This window comes from Drosophila navojoa, chromosome 5 (assembly GCF_054131105.1).
Source record: "Drosophila navojoa isolate 15081-1374.11 chromosome 5, UAZ_NAV_1.0, whole genome shotgun sequence".
NCBI lineage: Eukaryota > Metazoa > Arthropoda > Insecta > Diptera > Drosophilidae > Drosophila > Drosophila navojoa.
In genome coordinates, this window is record NC_142893.1 from 20,570,055 (window position 1) to 20,589,161 (window position 19,107).

Genomic DNA, 19,107 nt, shown 5'->3' on the forward strand with positions numbered 1-19,107 from the left:
GGCTGTCCGGCTCAGCAACTGTCACCGCAATTTGTGTCGCAAATGTAAATAAATGCAATTATGTTGCAGCTGCACACTCTTACGTCCACTCATATTCAATTCTAAACATGGCCAGAACACCTGCTAACCGCAAACCCTATCCACGCCACATCTAGCACTGGAGACACTCATCGACTGTCACAGTCGAGTGTTGACCTGTCGTTTGCCATTTGATTGAATTTTCTCCAGCAATGTGTGTGTGAGTGCGTGTGTGTGTGGGTCTTAACCCTACCCTTGTGCTTAGCCGAGAGAGAAGCTGTTACTCTAGCCAAACATCTGCGTGTGTGTGTATTTTTATTGAATTCAATTTAAAATTTAGTCCGAAATCAAATTATCAAATTGAATGACACCCTTAATTTGCTGTCCATTGTGGGATCTGCCGATGTGTCCCTATTGTTCAATTATATCTATATTATATATACCTAGATACAATGGATATATCTCCGTACGTGACAAACTACTTGAAGGCTTTCAGACCGGCAAAGGATTGACAGGCTGTTCATTTAAGATTAAATTTAATTCGGACTTGCTTCATTGTTCAATTATCATTAGGAAAATCTTGCATAAATGATTTTCAACATTTCCTGAATTGAGTTTTCCTCTGCGATAGTCAAATAAGCCTCAATGGAAAACGTTTATTTATGCGCGGTTTCTGGCTGCAAAGATCCATGTGGTTTCCGCAAATGTTATTTATGGCTGGATTGCATCGCGCGCTTTCCAAACTAATTGTTAACATAAATATGTATAAGCCCTCAACTATTTGCGGCTACTGCCAACTGCTAGCCGGGCCTTTTGGCTGCTAAGCCTCGTTAAGTTAATTAGCCATAATAGCCAAATGCGAGTGAAAGTGAAAAATCTATGGAAAATATGTTTGCAGTTTTGGTTCGCTGATCGTTTGGCTAGTTGCTGTTGCTGCTGCTGCTGCTGCTGCTGTGAGGCAATGAACTCGTTAAGTGAAAACTTGTTTTTGCACCTGCACTAAAATTGGCAGCGCTCAATTTTTGGTTTGTTTTTTGCTATTGCCAAATGCATTTGAGTCAAGTTTTCTATCGCTTTGGCTTTAATTGTCATTTTGAATGGCTGCTGTTAATTTGCTGGGTTGGTTTTTGATTTATTTAGCCGCAGTAAAATGGGAAAATGCCTCACTTGGGACAAAACTACCGAGTTATAACTGCGGGCATTTATGCCACACATAATTGCAGGCTGTTTCGGTCTTGGGCCCGTTTTTTCCACTTGAAAGTGACAGGCAAAATTGTTTTGTCTGCCCGTTGCTTTAGTTTGCTGTCTCTTTTTTGTTGTTGTCGCTGTTGTTGCCAACAGTAGCAACAGCAACAACGGCAGCAGCAGCAACTCCCCAGTCAACAGCAACAATTGCCAAGAAAAACTACGGCAATCAACTCAAGTGCCGCAATATTTTCTCAACAAGACATTTAGCTGAGAAGTGGGACTTAGCTTAAGATAAATAGAAAAGCAACGAATGGAGCTTATAATAAGATAATATTAATAAATTTGAATGCAGTTTTATTATGCAAAGTAAAATTAATAATGTAAATAATTTCATTAAATAATAATAAATAATATTTCTTGCGAGGTGAAATTTATTAAATTATATATATAAAAAAATAATAAATTATATTTAGATTTTTACAGAAGAATTTACTGTTTGTCACACTTTATTATTTTATTCTGAATTGTTTTTTTTTTTTTTAATACTGTAAAGTTGTATTGTAATTTATTTTTTTAGTATATTTCTACTTTATTTATATACGATTATATTTCTTCAAAAAGTATAAAATATATATTTTAAAATGTATTTATTTATTTCTCTGCTAAATATATGTATATATTCATCTTCCCCTGCTGACCTTGCATCAAATTTGTATCTGCTTAGCAAAGATTTACCCATAAACATCAAATATGCATTGTTTAATTTACAAGTTAAACCTAAGCCCAAAATACAACTAAAATGTGAGTATAATTAACTAGTAAATAATTTAAATTGCTTGCTAAAAAAAGAGGAGCAGATTATAGAGTGCAGAAAAAAATCAACAGAAAAGGTTGTTATCAACCCAAATACAGAACACAGACAACGGAGCAGCAGCTGTAGCTTATTCCATTCCCATAAATATATCGAAAGGCTGAGATATATACGCTTGAGTGAAACAGGAATACGAATGCGAATAAAACATGACCAGAGGCAGACAGAGATAGCCGAAAGTGAGAGAGCGAGAGAGAGTGGATGAAAACTAAATGAGGCTTATCGAAAGGTAGGCCCACAACAACACGCTTGGCTAGAAATCATATAAAAATAAAGCCCCAAAAATATATAAATAAATATAAACCATAAATCAGTGAGGCAGAAAGCGTGCAGATAGGCGCTGCCAATTCCCAGGCCCGGCCAGACACACACAGCCTAAAACAAAAGGCAGTTTTATGCGAGACGAGAGCGAGAGAGAGAGAGAAGGAGAGAGCAATGGGACAGTGGAGCAGTAGAGCAGTGGCACAGTGGGCACTCTCGGTCGGGGCATAATAGAGGCGAACACGCAAAACAGGCGCCAGGACAATCACAAATCAAAGAGCACTCGCTCCTCATGGCTCACTGGCCAATGGTCAGAGAGCGAAGCAGAGCAGCTCCAAGTGAGTGGGCGACTGAGTGGGGCGACAAACATTTGGTGCGTGCCTAATGAGCTGTGCTGTTAGCCAAACGCCCCCGCCCGCCCTTTGCCCTGTGTGCGCCCTTTCAACCTCGGCTAACCTCTCGAGCCCCTCTCTCCGCTGATCTATAAATGGCAATTCGCTATCAGATACCTCCATGCGTATGCTGCGTTAATTAAAAACAATGCCTATGACCAGAGGAGTGGGGCGACCTGAGATACCCTATGTTTAAAGCTCTCTGCATTTATTAATATTTTGTTAATAGCATTAAATTGTGTGTAAATTAATTATGACTACTACTGTAACTGGTTCCTCATCATACTCTGCTTAGAGCTCGAGCATACCCCTTGCTACCCTGGGCTCACGCTCACGCTCTTTGTTCTGCTGCTCAATGTGGCGTGGCGTCTGCTGCCATTTGATTTAATTGCTCACGCGGCAACAACGAGGAGCACAACAACAGCAGTGACAACAATAGAAAGAATATTGGCTGCAGCCCGAATGCTTCTGTGTCCAGGCCAGGTTTACTTTCCAATGGGCATATCTATACCACCCACCCCCAGTATTCCCAAGGGGCAGCCCCAAAAGCACAACTCCCACCCCTCTCTCCCAGGCCCAAAATCGAGCCAAATGCTTTTTTAATGCGCATTTAATTGACTGCGTGTGATTGCTGGAGCAGGTCGTTGTCCTGTTCTTGTTGCTATTATTGCTGTTGCTGTCGCTTTTAAAGACATTACCAATTTGGTCGTGTGCAACAGAGAGCTGCGCTGCTGCGCTGCTGCGCTGCTGCGCTGCTGTTGGCCTCTCGCCTCGTATTTGTCAAGCCATTTAACCTGAAAATCAATTTGGACGATGACTTCATCACGGCACCTACAAAAAATATAATTAAATCGACTGCCAGGGCGGCGTTGAGCTCGTTACTTAAATTGTTTTTAATCTCATTTTTCTTCTTGATTTTCTTTTTTTTTTTTTTTTTGTGTTGTAAAGCAACTTGGCTGGAAAAACTTGTTCATAAAATATGCAACACACATCGCAGACATCAGCAAAATGTAGTTGGATATTCGCTTTGAAGTATGCCTGGGAAATTACAGGCAGACAGAGGGAAAGGCTGAGTCTGAGTCAGTTAGTCAAAGTCGGAGTCAGATTAAATTGGATGAGACTCGGAGTCAGGTGCAAGCATAGCAAGTGCAGGGTATATAAAGAGAGATCTAACTGCTGTACTTCAGTCGGCTTGGCTACCTCAACTGGTGGGTTGATTGCTTCTAAGCCAAAACGGGATAAACGAATCTCAGCTCTCTTTTTCCGTTAGGCTGGGCTAAGCTAATGCTTAGCCAAATCCTAACAGGCTTGACTTATGGCAAGTGCGTGATTTCTGTGTCCTAGTTACAAAATTGATTGCGTTTTGGGTTTATTTAGGGCAAAGCAATTGCTCGAATTGAATTTTATTACGAAAAGTAGCTTTAGAATTTCTGTAATTTATTCAAAATCAGCTCGTATAAAGAGGATCCTAAATTTTATTTTTTATGAAAAGTATTCAACGGACTTAAGGATCTCTGGACCTCTTAAGCATGCTCAAGTGACTGCAAAAAGATTAATCGGATGCGAACCGAGCCACATATATATGTATATATATCATGTTGCTCTGTCAATATTGATTTTAACGAGTTGAGCCCCACGTAGAGCGCATTCATGATTCTTTATGCCAGGCACACAGACGTATTTTTATCGCTAATCTACAGCACATGCCTTTAAAATGTGATCCGAATGTGGGTGGCAAGAAGCAGCTCTTCCCCTCTAATCCCTTAGGGACACACATTAACACCAAAGGCAACGGCAGAGGCAGAGGCAGAGATGGCCTCAAGTTCAGGCAGCACTTTGATTGAGTGCCCATCAATTTCTCATTCGCAATTCAAACATGTCGGACATAAACTGATGCGAGCTACACGCAGAGAGAGAGAGAGAGAGAGAGAGAGAGAAGGGAGAGGGAGGGAGAGAGAGGTGAAAGAGATAGACTAAGCGTATAGAGAGTGCACACACATATGTTGGTTTATAATGAGCACGTGTATGGCTTCTTTAGCGAGGCGTGTAACAGTGAGCGAGAGAGAGAGTGAAGCAGAACGCAATCTCCTATTCTCTGACATTGTGTAAGCAACAGCAGCAGCAGCATGCTTTGTGGCTTAAGAGTTCTCGGTCGCAATGAATAATGTTTGCGCATAATCATTTTTAATGGCTAATGAGTAGTTTCCGTCTCGGACAGGAAGTTCGTAATAAATCTCACCAACACACAACAACAACTAAATTGCCTTTGCCTGGGCGCATTATCCCTCGTCCTGCTGCTGCTGCTGCTGCTGCTAGCGCTAAGCCCAACTATCCAACTATTTTGCCCTGATTCCTGCCTTTTCCTGCTCCTACTCTTCCTCCTCCTACTCCTGCTGCTGCTGTTGACCAACGTCCAAGGCTGGCTGCCTGTCAGTTTGCTTTTAGCTCAACTATTTTTTTGTTTTGCGCGTAAATTGCATTTAATTGTAGAAGGGCGTGAGCAAGCACCCAGGGCGTGGCACCACAATGTGTGACTGCCCCGAGTGTGAGTGTGAGCGTGAGTGTGAGTGCGCGCTTGAAGGTTGTTAAATAATTGGCTAATGGAGTGCAATTGTTGAAAAATTGGCTGGCAGCGAAAGCTGCGATTTTATGAAGTGGAAACTACGTTTTAGATAAAAACAAGAAGTGTGGCCCCCATAGCCATATGGTGCCAAGATAACCCCGTGGCACAGCGGAGTATAAACATTGTCGTAAGGTTTACTATTTGTCTAGGATATCTTGGGTAACTTCTAATTAGCGGTGTAATATTTTACTTTTCATGGAGTTGCCAGAGATTATACAGATATAATTTTTAGTATGGATGGATATGGATAATTAGTGAAACTTACTGATATTTTGGACAAGCGTTGTCCTATTACAATAACAGACCAATTCTACAGCTATATTATTCCCAGAGTTTCTAAATATTATCAAGTGCAGCCTTAATTATAACATCACTTAGCGAGAGTTAATATGAATTGACAAATTGCCAGATAATTTGTAGTTTATATAGTTATTTGCAATTATACTTTAGAATTGTCAAGATGAAACAAATATTTTTAATAGAGAGTTAGTGTAGACTATATATAAGATTACTAAGAGTTTGCATCATCAAATAGGTAATCAATTGAGGGCTTAGTACCCCTCCATTTACCCCAAGCCTGTTCGTCCCCCCTCTTGTTTAGCTATGCTTGAACTTTAAGAATCACACACTCATGACCTTTCACCTATTCCCATTCGTACTCCCTAGCACGAGACACTAATTCAAACGCTTTTTATTTTCAACTCCCTCGCGCTCTATTCCCGCTGTCGCCCGTCGCCCGTTAAGGACCTCGCGGGATTCGCGATTCGCTGCAAGCATTAAACTAAACAAAAGCCGCGCGCAACTTGGATACTTTTCGCTTCTTCCTATTTTCGTTTTATTGTCCTTGTTGGGTTGCAATTATCAAAGGACTTGCAGAGCGCGCCACTCTTAGTGGCAATAAAGTGAAAGCGAATCCTCAGTTGTTGGCAGGAAACTTCTACTTCCACTTCTACTATTCCGTCTTCGCCCTTTCCTTGCATTCGCTTTATTAACATTTTGGCTTTGATGTTTCGCGGGTCCAGTTCATTTCGCTTTTGCTTTTGCTTTCTTTTGATCGCCATTGTGAGTGGCAGGGACTGTGATTCACAATAGTTGTGCGCTAAATGCTCCCCAAGCGTCCACTTCAATTGTCACTTGGGCAAAGGTGGAGCCCTCTCCCATTATTAATGGATGATTTTTTGTGGCATATTTTGATTTACTTTTCAAGCTCGAAGCGTCTTTTGTGGTACTTCCGAAATGGAATCAATTCCTCTCGCATCTTTTATTCTCTTTCCGTATTAGTATGTGGCGAAAGCAAAATGAAGCTGCATTGATTGCTGCCCGAGGACCTCTACGCGCGCTCTACGCCTTCTACTTTCCCCAATTTCTTTATGCTCCACCCTTCCTCTCTCCCTACTTCTTTTTCTACACATGTGTCGGGGCTTTAATCTAAAACGCTTTATCTAAATGTGTTTTGGTTGTGGACCAACTGTCCCACGTTTGTATATGCCTAAAGGGCGTTTGGCTTCTGTGTCCTGTGTCCTGGCTCGGCCTTTGCCTTCAATTTTATTGCCTTTCGTTTTATTTGCGCATTTACAAATGGAGCAATACTCTCATATGGTATACTCTTGCGGTTTTTGCGGCTGTTAGCAACACCTTTTTTTTTAACGGCCTCTTAGAGAACGACTAAACATGAAACGGCGTCTCGCTTTTTTCGTGTCATCTTGCTAAGTGCAAGTTTAAGAGCTGCTGCCCTCCCCTTCCCCCACCCACTGCCTGGAGCAGCAGCAGCTACGCCTCCTCCTCGTGTCTTTAAGTGGCAATTGAAGAGATTTAAGTTGAGGCACTGTCGCGCAGCCGTCAAACTAAGGAATTTCTAGCCATTGGAGCCAGTCCTTTCGTGTGTTTGAAATTTGCCCAAGTTATTTTACAACTTACTCATAAATTATTTAGTAAATTAAGTGTAAGTTGTTTTAGACATTTCCATCTTTGCGTTTAAGTTGATTTTTTAACATATACGTATTATTTTTTTCGCAGAGCTCTAAAGAATTTTTATTTATTTTTTAAGTCAGAAATATTTTCAAATGGAAATATTTTAAATTATTTTCATAAAATGCCGAAAGTTATAGGAAATATGCAGATAAGGAAATGCTGAAAATCTAATATTATCTTTCCTGATCCCTGTTTTCCCATACAGATATCCTTGGCTGAAGTGCCTATATACTTTATAAAAAGCTTATACAATGCACACTACAATTTTATCCACATTTCCCTTTCAGATTATCTACTTTTCGTATAATATCGACTGATATATATAATTAATTAATATATCACTGCTAGGCTTATCTCTGCGTAAGATCTCATATGTTTAACAAATTAATTGAGTGAGACTTACCCGGGCAACATTGCCATAGAGGCAGACCAAATTGAAGAGCTTATCTGTGTTGGAAGTGTCATGGTCCATGCCATAGACCATCATGACAGCGCCCTGAGGATGCAAAAAGGCAAGAGAAGAAAAAACGCAACAACAAATTAATTAAAATGTTGTCCAACAGATGCTGCAGCAGCTCCACACAGCTCCACAGCAGCACAGCAGCAGCTGGAGGGGATCTGTGGGGCTGGGGCTGCGGTTGTGGCTCTGGCTCAGACTCTGGCAAGGATTGCAGTGTGCGCACAAATTGTACATTAAAATTAAAATTATATTTATGAATAGAAATGCAAGCCAAGCCGAGACGAGCCAGGCCAGGCCAGGCTAAGAGGGAGGAAGCCAAAGGGGAGCTGCCTCTAGTAGTTCATTTCGATACTCACCTGTGCCTGTCCCTGCTGGGCGAAGGCCACTGGCGCATTGCGTCCGGCGACGACTCCGGTGGGCTCCTTCATGAGGCCAGTTGGATGGATGGCGGCGCCCTTCCAGTTGTCCGGCTGGGTGGGATGGTATTCGGGTGCTCCGAATGGTGGGAAGGCGGTGCCTGGTCCCAATAGTGGAGGCTCTTTAAATGGAACAAGATTGTGCGTTTGAGCTGGGGCAACAAGTTGTTGTTGATGGTGTTGTTGGTGATGATGTTGTTGTTGGTGGTGTTGTTGGTGGTGGTGGTGGTTGTTGTGGTGGTGGTGGTGGTTGTTGCGATGTTGTGTTTGGATAGTTGCAACTGCATTTTGTGGTGCAAGTTTCAAACAGTTTGTTATTCACATATTGCATGCAACAACAATTTTAACAAGAATCGAGAAACCGAAACGAAATAAAAATAAAATAGAAAAACAAAAACGCATAAAAATATTAATTAAAAGCTTAAAAATTAAAACAAATTAAAAAATATGCTAAAAATTATAAGCAAGTTTCTAGGTTATTCTCGTCATATTGTTGTTGCTGTTGTTGTTGCTGTTATTGTTGTTGCATGCAAATTGTGTTTGTTGTTGTTGTTGAAGCGCCAAAAAGTTGTGAGAACAAAATTCGTTTTGACTGCGTTTTATTAACAAGGAGCAATAACCTGAATTGGCAGCTGGCGGTTCGCGGACCGCGGAGAGGGGGAAGGCAGAGGGGGAGCAGAGCGCAATGCGGTTGCTGAAAAACTAAGCTAATTGAAAAAAGTCGGCGCTTTGCGAGAAACACAAGCGAAGGCTCCAAAAACCAATGGAAATTTCAATAGAACTACGCAGAGCAAAGCCAAAGCCAAATCTAAAGCCAAAGCCAAAACATCGCCGCAATCGATAAAATTCTAGCAGCAACAGTATTTGCGAGGGTGGCCTCGAAAACTGTCAACATGCTAAGCCCACGCAATAACCCATCGACAGGGCCAATAACAACAACAAGGCAGCGCAAAGATTTACGGCCCACTTGAAACGCGGCCAGAACCGCAAAACCAAAGCCACTCGCCTCAACTGAAACTGTGGAGCATTATAATTAAAGCAAGAAGCGTAACAAGCTGTCAAAATGTTGCGTATACGCCGCGTGTAGCCGTTGCTGCACGGCAGCAAGTTGCCAAGGTTTTTACTTAATTAACTTTCAACACACATGTCCTGTGGAGAAAAGGAGGACGAAGGGGTGGGAGGGTAGGAGCAGGAGCAGCAGTAGTTGCATCAGTTGTTTGACGCCATTTAAGCCAGAAACACTTTAAACTTCATCAAGGACTTTGGCCAACTTTACCAGAGCATTTGCATTGCCATTTACTTTATGGTGCGCCTCTCTCTGCGCTTCTCACTCAGCTGCTGCTTTGTTGTTGTTTTGATTTGATTTAGTCGCCGGAACCAAGCGCCTGAAGTGCCAAGCGCCGCAACTGTTTGTGTTTCGCTTAGTCGAGTCCTGCGTTTTCTACCTTGTTTTCCTTATTTTTTTTTTTTTTTAATTTTTCGCGCTGCTACCTGACAAAATATTTATACAAAAATCTAGCCAGGGCTGCACGCGCACAGCGCTCGCCACTTGATGGCATTTGTTTGTGTTGTTCTATTCACGCTTGTTAGTTTTTCGCGCTAGCTATTTGGCTGTTGTCCGCCAACCAAATTGGAAGCAATATTTCAGAGCCAAAGGATATTGAGGTTGACATTTGCATCGAAAGTTTTATGGCAGAATATTTCGCTGTATTTATAGCCCTGTCCATTTCGGACTGGCGCTATTTGATCCCAGGCACCTCGCAAATACTTTTTCGATTGGAGAGTTGCCTTCGGGCTGCCTGCCCCCCCGCTCGCTTACTGCTTTGCTCAGCTTGGTTTAGCTAGCCGACAAAGCTTTTAATCCTTCTGCATTTTGCATGCGAATTTTTGGAAGCTTTAAAAGCACTGCGTCGACTGGGGCACGTTTCAATTTAAAACTTGGCCTTAAGCAAATAAGCCACAAATATATATACTTTTTCTTTTTTTGGACTGGGTCAGTCAATAAATGCTCGAACGTGCCAGAGCCAGAGGCTAGACTCAAGCCGTATCTAGAGTAAAAGGTAAACAGAGTCATTCATCCTCAACTATTGGCACACACAAACTCACACACACGCACACACACAGCTTTAATTGAAATTCACAGACGGCTCGCTGATTTGTTGCCCGGCGCACGGGGCGTATGCGTGACGCGAAGCTCAAGTTTTCGGTCAGTTTTGAGAGTTGGAGCAAAAGAATTTCACAGCCCCCAAGGGGAGCATTGTGTGTGCGCGGGTGGGTCGAGGCGGGGACGGAAGCGTGCCTAAAATGTTTAAGCAATTCGTGGCAGGCAAATTGTTGCATGCAATTGCTGGAAAATGTGTTTCACACGCAAGCATCAGGTGCGAAAGTGCTCGCCGTTCTTGCCGCTCCTCAGGTGTAAATTTGGTGCGCACACAAAATTATTTTATATTATGAGAGCCAAGGCGCCAGGCAGCGCTCAAGAGCTCCGGAAGTTGCAGTTTAGTTTTTATGAAGCGCGAACTGTGCGCGCGCGATGGCAATTTAACTCCTTCGAGCTGGCATCGCCTGGATTTGCATGCAAGGCAAACACACACACGCATGCGATACGCGACTCGACACGAGCGACCACAATTAAGTGCGGAAATTGCAAATAATGGTATAATTAATGAACTTCGACAACTTAGCCAGCAGTCAGCGCGCGGTTAGCAAACTGTAAATAATTGCCAAAAGGCAGGCGCAGCTCTTAGCCAAGTTTATAATTTTAATATTTAGAGAAAGTTCTGAGCACATTAAAATTATAAATTTCATTAAAGTGACAGCTGCTACGCTCCTAAAGAAACTTTTTTAGAGTTTGGCAAACGAAGCATTTTGAATATTTACTTTTCCTTAAGTATGACAACCGCGCATGCTGAAATTCACCAGACTTTGTGAAGTATGGCAACAGCTAACTAAATGCATCAGCTCGATATGTCGTTAAGTTTAACAAAGCAAAGGTAAATTTGGCATTTTCCCTTTAAGCATTTTCGATATTTCCTTAGTTAAAATTTGGCAAAGGAATATTTGTTATAAGCTTAATGAAGTATGGAATGAAGTATGGCAAACGTACAAAATTAAGAGCAAGTAGAAATGGATATCCTTTCAGCAATATTTATATGAATATAAAGTTAAGTATGGCAACAGTGGAAAGTAAAAATTGGCACAGCTAAGAAAAAGGAGAGAAACTCATTCGCTTCTCATTTAAAACAAAGTGTGGCACAACAGAGCCATTTTTTGTATATTTAGTTTTATTTGCAACTAGAAGCCAAAGAATCTATTCTCCTCTCGAGCTCATTCTGGCAACGATGCAATGATCCCTATCGTCGTCGTTAACCGTGCCAGTCACATGCCTTTCCATATGCTTATATAGAGCTGAGTGTGGGCGCAGTATTGCAACAAATGGCCATGCAACACAGCACAGCATAAGATAAACTAGACACACGCTGCTGCAAGCATTATCACCAACAGCAATAAGCAGCCGCCCCCCGCGCACCGCCCACATAAACACCGAGAGCTCCCAAGTCGAATCGGAAATGCTTCACCTGCCAACTGCTGCTGCTCCTGCTGCTGACAAATGGATGCATAAAGGAGGGGCACACATACATAGATCCATTAAAATGGGCTGCCACTCGAGCAGGGGGAGAACGAGATGGATAAAAACACAACTCGTTCGGCATATGCAACATTTATGTGTGGCCTTTATTGCGAATGCAGAGAGAGAGAGAGAGAGAGAGAGAGGGAGGCGCGCGTACAAAGTATTTATGCTACAAATTGTTGCATACTTTGTGGCATATTGGCGCACTTTGTCGAGCGGCAAATGGCAACTGCCAACTGGCAAACGGCAATGGCAATGCCAACGGCTGCAGCTGGCTTGAATATCGGATAGCCAAACAAAGCATTGTGCAAACGTTGCCAACCTTAATTGCAATTTGCTTAAATGTATGCTACACTATTTTTCACTAAGCCACAGAGCGATAAGTGGGAGGGGGGAGTGCAAGAGCTACCCTCTCTTCCCTCACCCTTCGTTGTGGCTTAGGTGCGCGTTTTACTTTCGCTGTTCAATGATTTTCAATTTGTTAGAGTCAACTTTGCTGCGCAACTGTACCAAGAGCCATGACAAATACACACACACACACACACACCAGCAGCTCCCTTCCTGCTCCTGCTTGTTTATCTGACTAAAATGCAGTGCTACCCCGCCCCAATGGCATGCCCTCGCTAGCGCGCATTCACTCTGGCTGTCATGTGACATTAATTTTTCCAGCAATGCACTGCAGCTACTGTGCCCCATCTCACTCCCCACTCCACAGCCACCTCCCTCTGACTACCCTTAGCCTCCGTTCACATTTTGCGCACGTCTTGCATAAACATTTTCATAAGCAGCTTCCAAATTGAATTTGTTTTCATAAGCCAAAACTATTATGCGACAGAGCTCTCCCTTTTTATTTTTTATTTGACTATCTCTCTCACTCCTTTAGAGTGTGTGCGTGGGTGTGCTGATAGCGGCAACTATAAAATACAAACCATATGCGAGTGTGTGTGTAAGTGTAGAGAAGTTGTGTTTGGCTTGATTATGTGACAATGAGCCTGATTGGTTTTTAATGTTGTCGATGGCTCGGAGGAGCAACAACAGAAATTTTTGGGATAAAAATTGAATTTTTTTATGAATGCATGAACCAACTAAATAAATAACTGAAACATGCCGAGCATATGTGAATTGATGGCTTTATATTTATTTAATAAATTTAAGATCTTATTTTCCATTTACTAAATATTCTTTCTAATTGCATTAAACAAATTGCTATATAAAAAAATTGGTTTTAATTTTGACTTGGAAAGTATTATAAAAAAAAAAAAAAAAAAAAAACAATTAAAAAAATTAAAAAAAAAAAAAAAACAAATATAATTATAATGTTGTACAACTCAAAATGATAAAAATAGAAGAAAAAAAATACTAAATAAAGAAAAATGAGTACTAAAAATTAGCAATTTATTTATTCTTTAAATTAACAAGAAACAAACAAAAAATAAAATACAAAAATTGTTACTAGGAAGAAAATGGACAGTAAATACTTTTTTAAGCATTTATCCCTATAAACATTTTATATGTTCCTTTGAAAACTCGCACCATTCAAGCAAGGAATGCAAACGAGTTAAGCAAGAGCATAAAGAAACGCGAGTTCTTATCAGAAGAGAAAGAGAGAAATTAGAGAACAGACGAAGCCAGCAATGATCCAATTTATATGCGACACGCGACCAGAAACCGAACCATCGACCGGCCAATTCCCCCTAAGTATTCGACAGAATTCCCTACCAGAAATTAGCCGTAATCGCGAGCGGGGCTAAAGGAGCCAAAGGACTTTTGGGAAAGGATTTGCGCGTGAGCTGCTCTCTTTTTTTTTGTTTGTTTGTTGAATGCTTAACGACCCGCCGCTGTGCTCTAGCTGGATGGGTAAATAAATTTACGTTGAATTCTCATGAGCTTAATTACATTTACGGGTCGGATTTGAATGCGAATAAACGCGTGTAATTGTCGCTCACCTTTTGAGCTTCCTTTTCGCTTAGTTTTTTTGCACGAGCTAATTGGAAATATCAAATGGCATTGAAGTGAGAATAAAGGTCGAGTTTATAATTTAACTCATTAGCGAGTGTGTGTGCGCAGGTGTGCATGTGTGTGTGTGTGTGGGAGTGTGTGTGCACAGCAAATTGATGCAGCATTTAGCTTTACTCAAGCTGTTTGGCCTGGCCTAATTAACGCACTGGTAAACATTTATAGCCATGGTCAAAAGCTGCTCTTTAATGCTAGGCAAACACACGCGCACATGAATGTGCAATCAACCCACCCACACACATACACACAGGCGCACATTTGTGGCATCAAAGGCTTCCAATTTGCTCTATCAACAATTTTCAAAGCCAACTCCTGCTAACCATCAACAGCTGAAGAGTTCCCCCCTACATCCTCTCTCAACCTAGCTATCCTGCTCTAACATGCAGCCATCTCTTGTCGCAAGCCATTCCAGTTGCTACAATTGGCCAAAAAATGAAATATAAGAGGAATACCGAGGAGACATTTGGGCCAAAGCTTGCTTTGGCAGCATGAACATATGAGTGCTATCATATGCGATGCGATGTGATAATCTAGCTGGAGTGAGCTGGCTGTGGGTGGGCAAAGAATAGTCTATGGATAGATTGTTAGTTGACTGATAACATGGCGTGTGTTGTTTGCTTGTCTGTCTGCCCGTCCGTCTGCCTGTCTGTACCGAAAACTTAGAGCCAACAACTTTCCGGGCGTAGCCGCACTTGCGGTTTGTTGTATTTGGCTTGCTTCAGGGGGGAGGAGAGGGAGAGGAGATTCGGCTTTCTGTTTTTATTATTTATTTTTCCAGCTGTTTGTTTTTGCTACTTAATGGTCGTCATTTGTGTGCTACTAATCAAGTACAGTGAGGAGTGCTTCGAATGGCTGCTTGAAACGAACCTTAAAAACAATTTGAATCTAGCTAGCAAAATGAGCCCTAATCTAGCTTTAATCGGCCATATCAACCCACATACATAGCTGTCACACTTGGTGAGTGCGCACTGTATCAAGCAAATATTTATTTATTAAACAAATTGCGCCCAAAAAAGTGAGCTGGGAGAAGCTGCTCTTATTCCGTTATGCTTAAGTTGCCCGTTAGTTCAGATTATATAGCTTTTTTTTATCAGCCATGTAAAAAGCGAAAATCGATAATGCCTTTTGGCATTAGCGTGCGGCATGGCTAATAAGCGCTGAGAGGGGAAGGGGGAGGAGAGCCAAGCAGCAAGCAAATTGATGGACAATTTTGATACTGTAATTTGCGGAGCTGCAGTTGCTGCTGTGCCACTTGCTGTGACAGTGTCACATGCGCGTTGCATGTGCAAAGTTTTGTAAAACGCCAAACGCATTAGTTAAATGCAAAATTAATTGCTTGAAGGACAAAAAATGATATCACAACAAATTGTTGTTTGAAGCAAAGTTTAAAGCCATTTTTTTGGTTTTATGCATGCGAAAAGCCAGCTGCAAAAATTAATTACAAGTTATTAGAAGTAGCAAAGTAGAGGCAGAGGGTGAGAGAGTGAGAGAGAGGGAGGGGAAGAGCAAGAGGAAGCTGCAGAAATGCCACAGCAGCCGCTGTCGGCATAAATTAAGCAAATATGACCAGAGCAGGGGCCCGTTGAGGGCGTTGCCTTGGACTGGGGGGCGGGGCGCGCTAGTACTTTGCTTCATAAAATTATGAAATGGAACATTAAGGAAAATCATCAGGCAACATTTAGCAGCAGCAGCAGCAGCAGCAGCTAGGTGGGAGATGCTCCACAGTGGCTGCATGTGGTCAATTACTTCTGAGCTATGCACAGCACACAGGTTGCCTTCATGTGGCAGGATGAGAGTTGAAGTGGGAGGAGGGGGTGTCAAGTAGGAATGGGAAGGAGTGTGAAGATGCTCTCTGTGCAAATTGTTGATTATGCGCAACGTTTAGACCATAATTTGTATGCAAATGAAGTGGAAGATGAGGTATTGGTGCAGTCAAAGACAGACACAAAGAGAGAGAGAGAGAGAGAGAGAGAGAGAGAGAGAGAGAGAAATGAAACAACTCAAGACGGAACTTGTTTAAATATAATTTTGATGACCATGTTATCAAATTGATTTCTAAAGCAGTCAAGGCTAAAGACTGCAATATGAAGGAATATTTGCCAAAGAAATTAGCTCAAATCGATTTCGATTTTGAGTAGGGCAAATAATTATAAAATATAATGCTGTCTATTAAGAGACTAAACCAAAAAGGCTATTCCGCACTGAAGGACAGTTTAAATTTACATAAACTATAACTCTTCCTACCTTAAAGCTTCATCAATTCCTATCCCTGAGTCAAGCAATAAATTTCTCTGCTGCCAATGCTCGAGGAGCAACCTGATGAATTGGTATATCAAGTTAGTTTAGTCAACCGCCACTTGGGTTAAATTGTTAAACTTAAAGCAACCTTAATATTAGACACGATGATATTATCTGTTTATACGGTCCGGTTGCAGTCATCAATCACGTGCATTTGATTGGAGTTAAACGAAGCCATATTGTCTCTCTTTAGCTCACACCCTCTCTAGCATTAAAGTCACTTGAACAATATTTTTGGTTCAATAGTTGCGCACATTCTTTCGTCTTAAGAGCATGAAAAGGGGCTGAGAGGCAGAGGGCTTGGCTGTGCCTTATTGCCCATTAGTGCTCGTTAGTGCGCTGGCTGGAAGGGGGTCGGTTGGGGGAGGGTTTATCGAAAAGTTGGGGTCAGGCGATGACAGCGACATTCTTCTTGTTCGACACGCCATCTAGCGACAGGCGACGGCAACAGTGGCAACATCATCAGCAGCAGCACCAGGAGCAGCCTGATGCGTGCACCGTTGACAACCACTTTGATTGATCGCCTTTGATTGATGGATGTGAGACAGAGTGCGCGAGTGAGGGGGTAGTTGAAGAGGTGTGGGGTGGGGGTGGTTTTGGCCAAGTTAAAAACCATTACGCATTGCCAACTTTGATTGTTTCTCAACAGGGATTTAATTATGGCCCTGTCCAATCGTATTACCACAGTCCAACAACACGCTCCACTGGCCCGGGGCCCATTCAACTGACCGCAACATAATACAATTTGTCATTTTCAATTTTATTGAATTACCATAAAATGTGCAAGCGACACAATTTATATTTCTGTTTTGGTTACGCGTCCCTTCCCCCTCCTCCTATTACTCACATTCCCCACACTCGACCTATCCTCTCTCCCATACAACTGCGGCTATCCAAATTTGTGGTTCCGCTTGCCGATGTTTGCCTTGTTTTTCGTATTGCACTGTGAATTAATTTATTGTGCGAGTTTTTGCTGGATAGCAAATGATTTACGAGCGACAGGCGAAGAATTGCTCGAATTGTTTTTCCTTTCTCTTTTTTCCCTCTTTTTTGCCGGTGCAAAGGTTAATTTAATCTTGAAATTGCAAATGTTTTTTTTTTAATACACGAATGGATGTTTTAATGTAAAAATGAAATACGATGTTTCAACTAAGTAAAATTTGTATATCGATGGACAGCAAGAGGAGAAATAAAGTATTATGAGAGTCTATTTATAACTGTCTATATTTATATGTATATGTATATTGATCCTCCTTGAGATGGTCGTCCCATTACATATCATATTTACCATTCTACAACTATTCAACCTCCTTCATTCGACTACAACCTCCTTTAGTTTCTTTTTAATTAATTAACAAATAAGCAACGCCCACAATATTTACACAATAAATTCCCAAGATTAGACAGCAAAGAAAAGACCTTGCACACCGAAAAAAAAAACAAGTTAATTCAATTAATTTCAGCTGCGCTTCGTAATATAATAACTATTGCATTACGTAAGCAAATATAAACAGTAGATTCAACGAAAAAAATGAAGGAAAGTACACTGCAAATATGTACAGAAAAAACATATATAATTGGTAAAGATGGGGAGAAGAAACAGGGGGGATGGACTGGGGGCAGTGGACATACGCTGCCAATCAGCAAAAGTAAGCCACAAAACAAACCAGAAGGCAAATAAAGGCAGATTGAATGAGTGGGAGGGTGAGGGTGAGGCGAGGGCGTGAGAGCAAGGGCAGGGGGCGTAACTATACTTCGCACCTAGAACGCACAGAGCGAGCTGAAAATTAAGCAACTAAAGTTGTTATAGGGGGAAAAAAATGCTCACATATGAAAATACGTTATCTACATGTGTGTGCGTATGTGTGCGAGTGTTTTTTTTTTTCTGTGCTGCGCTGGGTCAACAGCTGCGCACAGGCGCAAAGATAAACAAACACAGCTCAACTTTGCCTTTTTGGCACTCGACCACAGTGATAAGGCCTGCCAGCCAGCCTGACGGACTGACTGACAACCCCGAACCGACACAGAAAACACCAAAAAGCAAATAAAGTCGCGCATTTCATTTATAAAGCTAGGCTGGGTGCGGGGAAGGTGCGGGGGCTTGGGTTGACTGCTGCTGTTTAATGAACGCACGCATAAATCTTCGAGTGGTTTTGATGTTGATCCCTTTACAGAAAAGCCATCAACATCTTCGCTGACGAGAGAAATCTTCACACGATGACGATGGCAGCGGCGGCGACGGCGGCGGCAGAGGCAGAGCCATAAATATGCCAAAATATTAACACCAACACGCCTTCCCCGCCCCCACAAGATATGGCCCATTGGTATTTTTATGTATTTTTAAGTGTTTCCTGCTTTTATATATATATATGATATATATATTTGTTTGGCTGTTTTTTGTATATTTGCCATCTTGCCACCTGCGACATTTGGTTTGGTGGGCGTGGCGCAGGCAGCGTATTGGCTAGCCAAAAATATACTATTCTTGGCAAGAGAGTGCAAAAGAGACAGACCTAGAGTGAGCGAGAGAGGTAGAGAGAGAGAGAGAGGGAGAGAGCTAGAGCGCGTGCTTGCTTTTAGCTATTTATTTTTAGCGGCTTTTTCTCAGACTTGCAATTAAAATTAATTTATTTGGCTATTATTGAGCATTGAAAACATTTATTTTAATTATGGTGCAAATATGTTAGCAATGTGCGTGTGCTTGTGTGTGTGCGCGAGTGTGTGTGCGTGTGCATGATTATTTAAATGGCAATTTCATATTTTTATGACACACTCTTGATGAGTTGGGCGTAAAATTTTGCTGCGGCCTATTAGGAAAATTGCGGTAATTTGGTAGTTGAACAAATTATGCGCATGGAATTTTCCAGCTGAGCATTTTTCTAATGGAAAATGTGTATGGAATAAAAAGTAAATCTGGGGGCGCATATATTTTTGATGACTGTATCAAGAATATGTTTAATAA

General features: G+C 41.7%; 1 protein-coding gene across 25 annotated transcripts in view; it reads right to left on the bottom strand.

The window, feature by feature from the left end:
- Positions 1-19,107, bottom strand: part of sm (heterogeneous nuclear ribonucleoprotein L) — a 196,375-nt gene that overhangs the window by 10,992 nt on the left and 166,276 nt on the right. For 16 of the 25 annotated variants that reach the window (XM_030382248.2, XM_089260667.1, XM_018105848.3 and 13 more), the window contains 2 exons: positions 8,141-8,322; positions 7,728-7,820 (listed from right to left, as the gene is read on the bottom strand). In XM_030382248.2, the coding sequence (XP_030238108.1) occupies positions 7,728-7,820; positions 8,141-8,322 (275 nt within the window). Of the gene's footprint in view, positions 1-7,727; positions 7,821-8,140; positions 8,482-19,107 lie in introns of all 25 variants that reach the window. The other 9 variants (XM_089260663.1, XM_089260661.1, XM_089260662.1 and 6 more) reach the window with 1 other exon arrangement.